Source organism: Ischnura elegans, chromosome 3 (assembly GCF_921293095.1).
Source record: "Ischnura elegans chromosome 3, ioIscEleg1.1, whole genome shotgun sequence".
Taxonomy (NCBI): domain Eukaryota; kingdom Metazoa; phylum Arthropoda; class Insecta; order Odonata; family Coenagrionidae; genus Ischnura; species Ischnura elegans.
In genome coordinates, this window is record NC_060248.1 from 43,543,954 (window position 1) to 43,556,608 (window position 12,655).

Here is a 12,655-nt window from a genome sequence, read left to right on the forward strand (position 1 = left end):
CTGAGCCATTCGTAATAAATCTAGCACTTTAATACCCAATTATAAGCCATATAAATAGTAAATAAACGTTCTGAAGGCTTAAAGCACTTCTGTATTGTTCCTCCTTTACGTATCGCTTTACCATGCATAATTAATTTTCAAAAATATTTTTAGGAGTCATGTCTTACCCTTTTCGAACATTCAGATCTTGGTATGGTATTTGGAGGAGGCGACCGACAGCCGAGTTCATTTGCGTCATGAAGGAAGGTTATGGAAGGAAGGGTGGAGAGAAACCCGGCGTCGGAATTAGCCTGCCCTTTACGATAGGCGCCAAGGGGACCACGGCTAACGTCCCATCCGACGGACGGAGTGTTGCGCTTGAAATTTCCTCCACACAAAACTCAAGCAGGGATCGGGCAGTCTCTGAAAATTCTCTGCCACCGCCGGGATTTGAACCCGAGCCTGCCGGGTGGGACCTGGGGGGTGGGTGGGTCTCGCCACCACACCAACCTGATCCCCACATTTAGATCTTATTATGGCAAGAGTATTACGTGCAAATGAATTACATTACTTTCTTCGAGTGTTAGGAGTGATTCAATGAACTGAAGGGTTAGTAATGAGGTAAAACAGGGACGGAATAGGAATGGAATAATACAGCACCTCAATATTGAAACATATATAATTTTTTATTGGCTTCATGATTGATTCAAGGTAAATCACAGCCAGGAAACAGATTAACCTTATCGTGGATAACATTCTTCGTGATATTTCTTCAATTGATACGTTGATTTCTGGGTTGGCTCCATCGAAACTTCACTCCAAAAAGGATCTTCTTGAAAATTTTCGGGCGAGTCTGTTTGAAAAATTATTTCTGTATCCCTTCAATAACACGTTAACTCTTCTTCTTACTCAGCACGATTCATAATCCGATTTCCTTCTCTCCTGACAGCGTTTTTGTCAAAAATCTCTTATTTTTTGCCTTTAACATTAATTGTTGCAATTTCTTCAAGTTCTCTAATCCTGCAGAACGTATAAAATCATACTATTTACATCATTTTTCTTCCAATATGTGTCGCTTTAAATTTCTGCTGACAGATTTTGAAAAAACGTACTATGCAGAACTGAAATTTTCGAGAGTAATCTGATTTTTAGGTTGAATCATATCGTGTGTAGACAATAAAGAATGAAGAATGTATGGAGAGAGAGATAGAAATGGTGATTTTTAATTGTAAGAAATTGCTAAGTTTTCAAGAGTTGAAGCATTCCAGTTGTGTCATTCCATTTGTTGGTTGATCCCCATAGCTCAGAAATTGTGCTTTCATTTATTAAATAATTCTGAATAGCTTTATTCGAAAAATTCCCTCATTATGAGTTGTTTTTTGGGGAGAAAGGAATAATTTTAATATCGCCACAGTCTTCACACGAGGATATGCTGTAGCTACATTCCTGTCCAGTACCCACCTGCAATTTTACACGGTAGACATAATGTTAAGCTAGGGGGAGATAAATCAATTTCATTAGCATTGGATAGGTAAAGAAAGTGGGCCGCTCTTTATTGCATGATCCATTATTTTATCAAAAATACGCACAACAATGACACATACAAAAGGAGCTTACAAATATATTCAGCTATCTCATTCGGGAACTAAGGTAATCATTTATTGTGCCTTAATCCGCGATTATACTTAGTGTGCGTAAATAGCGACTTGGAACCTGAAATTCTACACAAATGTTGGGCGGGCGAAAAAATATTAAATTGTATCATAATTATCTTATAATATTTGTGATACAATTAAGCTTGTATTCATATTATGCCTCTCAAGCATAACCGAGATATTAGGTACGAATTAGGACGAGGATTTGTTTTACTAACTAGCTAAGACGGAATGTTACATTTTAATTTAAATAATATTTCTCGACAGAACAGATCCTCATAATTTTCATCCGTAAAATCAGCCACTTAACGAATTAATCCCCAAAAATAGGCGCATAGCAATGCCATAAGGACCATGCTTTTAATCGGGTCGTTGAAAAATTCTACCAAACATAATTAATCCATCCCTAGTTGAATTCCACAATGGAATTAAATTAAGTCAAGAAGAAACGAATATTTCAGTCAGCTTCGGCCGGGATTTTTGAATGAATCTTCTCCCTATGCTATCTTTTGAATAGAGATCTGAGATTTACATATTTTGCGAATGTTAAATCAACTTGAACTTCTGATTAAAACGTTTTTCTTTCAATTTCGCATATCAATACACATACAAGATATTCCTCACTTTTTTTAATGAACTAATTTGGAAGACGACGCATTATTGGCTACCGGCGGAAACTACTAGTTTTGAATTTAAGTGTATATACCATGCTTTGGCTCTCGGACTTCTTGCAGTCATATTTTTTCTCTCAATATTGTGGTGCTATGTACACAAATTTTAACCAGTGTTAAGCTTCACAATCCTCAATTTCGTCCAGTGGCTTACAGTAATGTCCCCACCTTTAATGCTACATGTTAAGCTTGCAGGCATTGCACGCAAAACTTTCCGTATCGGAAATGATTTGCGTATTTTGTGAAAAGGGTTTTACTCAATCATTTTGCAAATATCAGCTCGCTGGTAAGTAACTATTCAGGAGAAGCTGACTTCATAAAATATTTACAGTGTGAAAATGAATTCTTATCCATGAAACTTTTAATTATTTCTCACATTTATGATGTTTTCATTGTCTAAAACGCGTCAAGTCCTTCAAATTTCTCAAACTGATCAAACCATGACAGGAAGCATTCGAGAAGCGGAAACAAGTACTCAGGGCGGGATCCCGGGGTTACAACCTGAGAGCCGGGTCCGAGACTTATCATCCTCACTCCTCGGGAGGGGAAAGACAGAGAAAGGAAAAGAAACAGGAGGCGACACCGCAATGAGAGCCCGACGACGCCTCCAGGGAAAAAATGGAAAGAGTTGGACTGGGAAATCGCAAAGCCATCATCATGGGCCACTGCTAGCGAAACCATAATTTAATGTTTCTACGGAAAGGAAAGTTTATTCCATGTAGAAGAATAACCCTACGATAATCCGTAGATTAAGCATTCGACCAATGAGTTTTGTTCCCTTTCATCGCTAGCTCTACGTTTCAAGAAGAAAAAATATGATGTCAATTTAAAGCTGTCTTAAATTTATCGCCAAATTATGGCACATTTTATGTTGGTGTGTGACACTATATACAGAACTTTTAAGCCAGTTAAGATCTTATGTCAGAGGAGTGCTGGTTACTCATGAGCATGCCATAGGTACTTACGACTCGACAGTTTGAAAGCAAATATAGTGGATGTAATGTTTCAGTAAGTAGTTCTGGTATGAAAAAATTGATCTTAGAATGTTGGGCTTTCTAATACTCTAGTATATCTCGTTCAACAGTTTCTTGGTCTCTCTTAGGCACATACTCCGCAAGTGCATCTCTCGGACTGTTACACCTGCATCATTGCTTCGTGTACCCAAACAAATTCATTCAAGTGGAGGTAATATTTTGTCAAATATTATTGCTCAGGCGTGGCGTAGTCCATTTTGATAATAATTTTGATTGACAATCATAGACTTTATTACTTCACAGAGTCTTGAATATTTCATTGTTTTCAAGTCTTTTATTTTCAACCACTGCACTTTAATAACATATGTCTTTAGTATATTTATGGATTATTGTAAAGGAAAACATGTCACTTTGCTCTTGCATTTGATTCTTGATCCAAAGAAACGATTTTATTCCCTGCTGGCTTACCGAAAAATATCGATTCAGCTATTTTAGTTCCCTGTAAAATATCTCTATTTTTAGTATTCATATGGCACATCACACGGCACTACAAGTTTAACTTCTTGGATGCGGCAGTTAATCTCGCAAACTCAGTACTCATCATGGAGTTAGTCATATATTTCCGTTCTATTGGTTATTTAATCCTCTCAATGCTTCCCCATTTTCATTCTTTTGGACTACTGTACTTTATGCAAGAACTACCATATCACTTAAGAGTCACACTGTAAGATTTATTTCATTATGATCCTGAAAGAGCAATAACTTTTCCTATAGTGAGATGTGAAAGTTTTTACAGATTTCGCCAAAAATCGACCGTTGTAGATCTTGTATGCTCATTACTGTACGAAATATTTCCATTACGGTGATGCTAGCTTTAGTGATGTAAAATTAATGCTGAGATATAGTTTAGAATCCGAATCTGTCACAAGCGGGTCCAGCGGAAATCATTAAGCAACGGTTTTGCTGTTATTTTTTAGTTTTTCAATTACACTATGTCTCGTATTTTATCTTTCGAAGTAAACGAATCGTCTAATTCTGCCCTGATATTTGGGAAATAGATATGTAATTACTTTGGAAATTATTATGTTTCATATCTGTGCCGAGGAGCATTGACAACAAAATTATCTTTAATTGCATCAAATTAGGTGCATGTTGGTGGGAGTTTATCTATTTCAATAATTAAATATTGTCTCCTCCGATTGTCTTTAAAATTAATTTCTTTCTTCGCTGTGAGTCGTCGTAAACATAACCCTTAAATGGCTGAATCAACATCATATCCGCTTCAATCTTACCGTTGCAGGTTTAGTCAGCCAATTTGTGTACGTAAATTCGCTATGAGAGTAGGCACATCAAAAATATGTCATAGTCGTACATATGTGCATTGCTATCCGGACTGGCATTGTAACGACCACGACGATACTGGAGTACTCGTTGCAGGGGATGTAAAGATCTGAATATTGGATTGAATTTATGAGAGGGCTCAGTATAAGCGCCTCAATACTCTAAAACATTAAAGCACGTTGCTTCAACTACGCAATGCGGTAAGGATAGATTACTCCTAGTTCTGTGATTCTGTCAAGTAAGTTTTGCAATGCACAATGTGCAGTCACTTAAAAAATCCTTTCAATGATGATGAGTTACCCATCCTATCCTTGATGGCGATGTAGTTGTCTGGAAGGGTGAGGCAGTGTGACATGTGATGTTTCAATAAGTCGGTCTTATATCGACTCTCTCATATTTTGAAAACCTCTAGTGAAGACTTCATCTTAAATTTTGAATTATTTCGCGGCGACATTAAAGTGAGCATGCCGTACAAGTATGCTCATGCTTGTCGTCTCTGCTTAACCCATCCTGAATGATTTTTTTCCCACCCTCTGGCCGTAAACATAGCATGCGCAGACTTAGCCGAGAAGAGTCGAGCTGCAACCAGGGAGCATATTTGAGATACTCTGCACCGTATTTTCATCACGGTGATGTGAGCTTTTTAACGAGTAACAAAACCTCGTTGCCTTCCTTCTCTCGTGTCAGTTACAATTCCCACGAGAATGGGAGGATCAGGCCAGTTAGACCTCGAAGAGTCTCAACTTTTCCCTCGGTTCCGCCGTGACGTATCAGGAGAAGGGACCCTTGCCGAAGGGGCTTCCCATCATGTCTGAGTTGTCGACGATCGAGTTCGCTCTCGGGCTGGCCGCGCCCGGCGGCGGCGTTGGGTGCGCGAAGCCCACGTTGCTGAGGCCCATGGCCGTGGTCGAGGAGTTGTCGCTGGAGGCCGAGTGGTTGCCGTGGTGGTGAGGCTGTTGGGTGAGGGTGATGCGGCATACTTCGTGTTGCTGGTTCTTCTTCTTTTGGGGGCCGCGTCGGCTCCCTAGCAGGAGAGCGGCGCAACCGCTGCTGCTTGTCCCACCTTCCCCTTGCGGTTCTCCCTGCTCTTCCACTTCTTCCTCGGGCCCGCGACGCCTCAAGGAACCCAAGTGGAGGTACTCCAGCAGACGTTCTTTGGTCGCGCTGGAAGAAATTTTAGTCAGCTGTGAAACAAAATCTACAATTAAAATTTGCTAGCGTAGATAGAAGCAAAATCCGTCAGGATTAATCAAAGCATACGTAAAATCCCTTTAGCCTGAATCACACTATCATTTTTTCTATCCAATTGTAGGTACAGTTGGATGGGTGCGGCAGATACTTTGTGGAGATCCATTATGAGATATGAAGTGGAACACTTTGCACTTTCCACATGAAAATTTATTAAACTACAGTCGACATGTTTCGCTGCACTGCAGCATTATCAAGACTAAACCAATAAATTAACCATGCCAATATGTATTTTTTAAATGCACACTCGCAAACATTTGAGAAATTGGAAAACATGTCGACTGTAGTTTAATAAATTTTTATGTGGAAAGTGATAAGTGTTTCCTTTCATATTTCTTGTAGGGACAGCTTGAGCCATGGAGGAGCAAATGACCGTTTTACGCGATCATTTCCTGCGATGGCCCGAAGGATGGAAATCAACATTCCTTTTTCCATCGCTCGGCACGTCCCTTTTTTCCGAAACTTTAATCATATTCGACACATTCATTCAACCTATCAGAACGCAAGGCCGATAACGACGATTGTAACGCCACGCTTGGCATTTAATTGAATGACAGTAGTAAATACGTAAAGTGGCGGAAAAAACAATGGAAAAAAGGGACGGTGGGAATGACCGTGTGATTCAGAAAATTAGAGCGATCACTCTTTTGATCCCTGAAAACCTATTGCTTGAGCTATCATTATGAGGGACGGAGAAAATTAACGTGTGATTCAGGCTTTAGGAATTATTCATTAATATAACGACTCCTCGAAGCTGATGACTTCAGTTAATAGGGTAGTTTCCTTCATCAAAGAAAACGAAAGGCATTGATTGCGATTCGTTACCCACCATTAGTGTATTCATAATACACAAATTATTGGTTTTTGAAATACCGGTTTAGACGAATGGCAAGGGTCAAATTTTATCCTCATTTGAAAAAGGCCAGATTGGCGCCCATGCGATTCCACTCCACGTGACGTCACAGGGACCTAGTTTCTACACGAGAGGATAGGAGTTATACATCGTCTGAGGTTACCAATGCATGCATGAGGCACAGAGCTCAGGAAAACATGTCTTAATAATCACCTATTAAAACTGGCTAAGGTCGGAAAGTTTTCTTCGTTTGATAAGGTATTAATAAACCTTTTTTAAGCCAAGCGCTACCAGCCAGCAAGGTACTCAGCTACCCGCTAGCATCCTGCGTCCTATCAGCGCTCATAGCCTCGATCAAGGTCACCTCACAAGGCGGGAGGGGGAACCAGAAATGCGTCGCACGGACTTTTTCCCATCATTCCTACTTACGCGTCGCGTTTTCGCGCGCTTGAAATTTTTCACTTTTAATTTAATCGCGAAAAATAGATATCGTCATTTAAAAATCTAAAAGCGTGAAATACGTACTCCAGGAGTAATAATCTTTCGATTTAGGCAATAAAAAAATAATAGGAAACCACCCTATTCACAGAATGTTGAACTTGACTGTTGAATCGGGGCTTTTGACTATTCGAGGTGACGTTCCATGAGCCAGGTGCTGAAGTCGTTGGACTTTTCACCCAGCAGTTATGGAAAGATGGGATTTAAGGAGGAATTACGCCTGATTTTCAAAAAACCACTCATTAGTGGCTGCGTGATGAGGGGCGATGAGATTGTCATATAATTTTCCTGTGCGGGAGCACTGTACCTGTGGTTTTCAAGCTTTGCGGACCGAGCTGGAGCGCGATGATGGAACTGCGCATCGGCCCTCAGGGCAACTTGCGCGCGATTCAACTGCTTGCAGTGGTTTGCATCACCCTAGGAAACCTCTTTCCTGGATTTTTGATCGAACTATCGTGCATCACTCAGCCAAGAATGCGTGGTTCTTGGAATCCTAAATTAGAGAACCAAGTTCCAGGTATGCCGACTTACAAAAAATATTGGGGGGGGCCCAAACCGGGGATCTTGCCCCGGGAAATTTTATAATTAGCGAGTTTTAAGTTTTTTAAGCATTTTAGAAGAGTCATATGATCAACATCAGCCCTGATAACTCGAATCTCGATATTTGTACGCTCCGGAGAAAAACGACAAGCCTGATAAATTTTTTCCTCACACCCAAAACGAATTTTTGAGGGGGCTCAGGCCCCCTCAGGCCGGCAAGTTCTAGTCGTAATGAGCCGAAGCAATTCATCATTTTCGAGATAGGTTAGCGAAGAAAGAACGTCGTGCCGTCATTGGGACAGTGCTAACGTCTCCCTACACCACAGCTATAATGTTAAGTTCGCTCTCCCTATAGGAAGGCAAAACCACCCTAAGGCTAGTCCAGAGATTTTTTTGAAGTGAAGTTTTCCCATGAGGGAGGAATGGAGGCGGAGAATCCTGTTGACTGCACTTTCCCCTCGGTCTATTTCTGTCCCTCTCACGCCCAAGCCTTTGCATTAAACCCTGTCTCCCGTAAACGAATTTAGATAATTCGGATATATCTGTGAAATACTAATTCTTAGAGCACCTCTCATAAGGCTATCCAAACCCTGTCATTGCAGAGTTATTTTTATCTTTGGCAGTGTGCGTTTAATCCGTCTTAGCAATCTTGCTCCTTACCACTCACTCAATTTTCCTACTATCATGGGAATACTCTTGCCGCCTCCATTATCATGATGACTTCCTCGTGTAAATTTTTTAATCATGGTTTCTCTGCCCGCATATCGACTAAGCAGTTCTGCGTCACCATGATTTTGATATGTAATCTGTTTCAGAGTCATTTTAATTGAGTTTTTACCCTTTAGCGTCGGTGGTGGAAAACTTAGTAGGCGTGCAGCCGTTAATTCGAGCATTAACTGGAGAAATTCCCATTTATATTCACTACGACTCTCATTTGGAATATTTTTAGTGTAACTATAGCTTTATGCCGTGAAATATTGCTGCATTTTTCCGCAAAAATACGTCTACGCTCTATGCAAACAAAAATAATTTTTATTTACATGTCTCATGCAAATTAAAATGATATGTACTTCCAGAGCTCATTTATTGAGTATTGAGATGATGATGAAACACGTGGAACATACGCTTCGCCACGTCCTCTTTTAAGGATAAATATCCTATGTTATATTTATCAGATTAACGATTTTCAGTATTTTTGGTAGATTGGGTTGCCGTACGATAAATTAAACTTACGTTTGGAAAATGTTTAAATAACGAACATGGCTGTGATCAAAATATATAAGTGCATCAAGATTCATTTAAATAAAGTATACTTATTCATATTACCTGTTGAGTGTCCAGTAATAGTAGAGCCCTGGAGTTGATAGCGTCGGCAAGAAGGCAACCCACACAAACATTATGAACGCAATGTCGAAGTGTCCGCTGTTTTCATATGTTTCTGTCAGAGCAAGCTTGGCCAACCTGAAAATAAGCCGAAGACAAGGGTTAAAAAGGAATTAATTCAGAGAAACCCCGTTTATTTCAGAAAATGAGCTTATAGCCATTTTTTTCTGTTGATTAAAATGCCCCAAAATTATCTACTTTAAATCATTTTTACCGAATCATAGCGTGGCATGTTTGTATAGAGCACGAGATATTTTAATTGATTATTTTTAGTTGGATGACTGTAAAAATGTGGAAATTGAGAGTTTTATTTACAATTTCCTTACATTGCAGCACGGAAACCCTATTTTTGTGGCCGCCAGTCTTTGAAGTACAATTATCAGAACATATTTCGAAACGTGCATGAAAATAACATGTTATTCGTTTATCTCATCTACATTTTCCACAATTTAAAGGAGGCTGGAGGTGTTTAAAATACATGGTTTGGGAGGATTACGAAAAATGTGGTATAGGCATAGAGGAAAGGAAACGAGGAAGTTCTTGATATGGCTGATGAGTAAAAAAAATTGCTCGGGAAGAAAGGGAGGAGACAGAAGTTGTGGACTTACTTACGTATAGTGATTTACTATGAGGGAGAAGATGCTGAAATCCCTTTTCGAAAGAAAGAGGGTCGGTAGGACGTGGATTGGGTAGAAAAGCTACACGGTTGAAATGAAGAGTAAAAGGTCTTATATTAAACTCATGCGGAACAAGAGGCATTGAACAGGATGATTCGTTCAGAACAAACCTGCCTTAACAGGTTGAATACTGAATATGTTAAATAACAGCACAGTTATCAATTATTTATATGCCTTTCTACCATTATTATGATACTTGCTGTTTGTAATAGCGAATAAATTATTTAAAATTGCATTCGTCGATGATTTTTCAAGTTTTGATGGAACTCGCCTTCATTTTTGCGGCATCCTAACTCATTTAAGATTTCATGTTTTAGAGATGTGTTTAGATTTTGCAATTTTTTTTTTTACACCTTCGGACATAATACGCCCTCAATTCCTCTTTAGCTTATTAGAACCACTTGTCTGTTTCCACAAACTTTTATTTACACCGACCATGGTTTCGGCAACTTGTGTCATTATCAAGGTAAGCCTTGCCTTGATAATGGCAAAAGTTGCCGAAACCATGGTCGGTAAATAAAAGTGTGTGGAAACAGACCAGTGGTTTTAATAAGCTGAAATTCAAAGATTTCCCCCGTATCACGCCGGACGCTGTATCTTTTACTCAATTCCTCTTATTGGCTCTAATTATTTTTACTAAATTTTCGATTCCTCGAAGTTCGCATGAGTAATAAGTTGACCGATGGTAAAGCGTTAATTGTAAATGTAGCGCATCAAAACAACCGCTTTCGTTTAAACCTCACCTGAGTACCATGAGCGGGAACAGGCAGATGGCGAACACGACAACCATGGCGATCAGGTATTTCTGGGTCCGCTGCTCTCGCTGGATGTCCATCTCCGTCTCCAGCGTGTCCGCCGCCGGCTCCTCCGCATAGCCATCATGAAGGCCACCCCTACTGCTCCTGCTGTTTCTTCCACTTGCCATCGCCAGGATAGCCTCACGCCCGGTATCAAGGTCACCCGATATTCCACAGGATGACGCGGAGCGCCTGTTTATTGAAATTCGAATGAATTTAATTTTATTTTACTGTAAGTTAGTTATTATGGTTAGTTATTTATCCTAAAAGGCTTGTAAAGATAGTTTAACCAAGTGTTTAGATGAATTATGAACCTAACACTTATTTGACCCATTTTGTAGACTCGACACTGTCTTTCATCCTGGTGCATCCTGTTCTTTTTTAAAATATTTCTTTTCAGTTGCAGCGATCTTTCTTAGATTGCTTAATTGTGCCTGACGATACTCGTTGGAACGGGAATGAAACTTTATACCGAATAAATAGTTGCACGCGGAAGGAAGACCCGGAACCACGTTCAATTGACTGGATGACAAATTTACCCAATATCTCATCAGAAGCACGATCCCTGATTTGTGTTCAGAGATCTATTATTGATGGCAAGTGTCACAGTACATTAAGTACTTCATATTTTGGATACCTCAGAAGCTTATTACTTAGCAGTTGCAAGTTTAAAATTGTCGTTTTTGCTTAAATAGCATTTTTTATCTCAATTAGAAAAATATATTTTGTAATTTAGTTTATTCAATGAGTCATCCTCTCACAATTTCCTCTATCTATTACGTTTTCACTTTAATGGGAGAAACATAACTCTGGTGTAACGCTTTGAAAATCTAAATAAATGACCGCATGTCTTCTATATCTAAATTCTGTCTCTTTTTTACATTCAATCATTATTTTCAATGCAATGTTCAATCATCCAGTATTAATACATTTTTGATTCCAAGACAACCCTGACGTCAACAGTTATGAAGAAGTAGCGTTTCTTCGCCACATGTATTGCTAAATATTAATAAGTAATGTTTCATCGCCATATAGTGTCAATTTTAAAATATAAGTAGAATTTATAGCTAATTTCGTCCGTTTACGTAATTAAGAAAAAATATTTGACTCCCGTAAGAATTCGCTTCAGAGGATGTTTCAATTTTTCAACCATAAGAAAATTAAATATATCTTGTGAAAGTTTGACCCGAGGTTTATCTTTGGCATTTAGAGAACACAGGACTAGAAGCATTGATACTGTTATCAATAATATTTAACTGTGTTTGGTCGAACAAGACGAATGTTTATTAAACCCGTTAAGCCTTTGTTTACTGCCAGCTGGGGAAATATTTACTGTAAATAAGGGAAATTGAAAGAAATCCCCCGAAGGTCTTTCTACTCACTGCATTACAGAGATGACAAATTCTCTAAATAAAATGTAAAGATACAAGCAGACCAATTGGGTTTATTGTTTGTAGATTAATTTTTCCCGATTGAAAACGAAATGCTTGATTGAATGAGTGGCGGATGTTAATCTCCAAAGGTATTTTTTGAGCCGTCGGATATTAAAAACGTGTCAAAAATTGTATCCAAGCGTGAAGTGCTTGTTGAATAATGGATATAATTTAATGTTACCCCAATGGTAACAACATAAGGAAAATTGAATCCATAATACGTTAGCTATTTCTCTCGGCTGATTCATACCGTCTATTAATTCTGGTAAGATATTCAGCTTGACCTGAATGCGTTCAGTGAGTGGTTACATGTGCACATAGAAGGAATGAAAAGATTTGGTGAAGAATTTTATCAAATGAAATTTCTTTTATGAGGTACACGAATGAAATTAGCGATGCATGCCACTTATATTTATAATGTGTGTTTTTATGTGAGAGTTACTCCTAGGATGAAATTTGACACGAAGAAATAATTTGGCTTACTCAAGTGATTTTTTCGTGGCGAATTTTATCCTTAATAGATGCAACTTTCCATGGGTGCGCATTACTGCGTAAAAAGTTGCTTGTTTCATGCTGTCCTTTAGTTATAGATTTTCAAAATAATGT

General features: G+C 38.9%; 1 protein-coding gene and 1 long non-coding RNA gene across 2 annotated transcripts in view; one reads left to right on the plus strand and one right to left on the minus strand.

Annotated features, from left to right (window-relative positions):
* Nucleotides 1-12,655, plus strand: part of LOC124155712 — a 97,425-nt gene that overhangs the window by 31,771 nt on the left and 52,999 nt on the right. The gene's annotated exons all lie outside the window — the stretch shown is intronic.
* The window catches only part of LOC124155710 (5-hydroxytryptamine receptor 1-like), a 74,550-nt gene continuing 62,539 nt past the window's right edge, over nt 645-12,655 (minus strand). Inside the window, exons 6-8 of the mRNA XM_046529756.1 lie at nt 10,563-10,808; nt 9,086-9,220; nt 645-5,784 (exon numbers count right to left, since the gene is read on the minus strand). Coding sequence (XP_046385712.1) covers nt 5,391-5,784; nt 9,086-9,220; nt 10,563-10,808 — 775 coding nt within the window. The 3' untranslated portion in view covers nt 645-5,390. The remainder of the gene's footprint in view (nt 5,785-9,085; nt 9,221-10,562; nt 10,809-12,655) is intronic.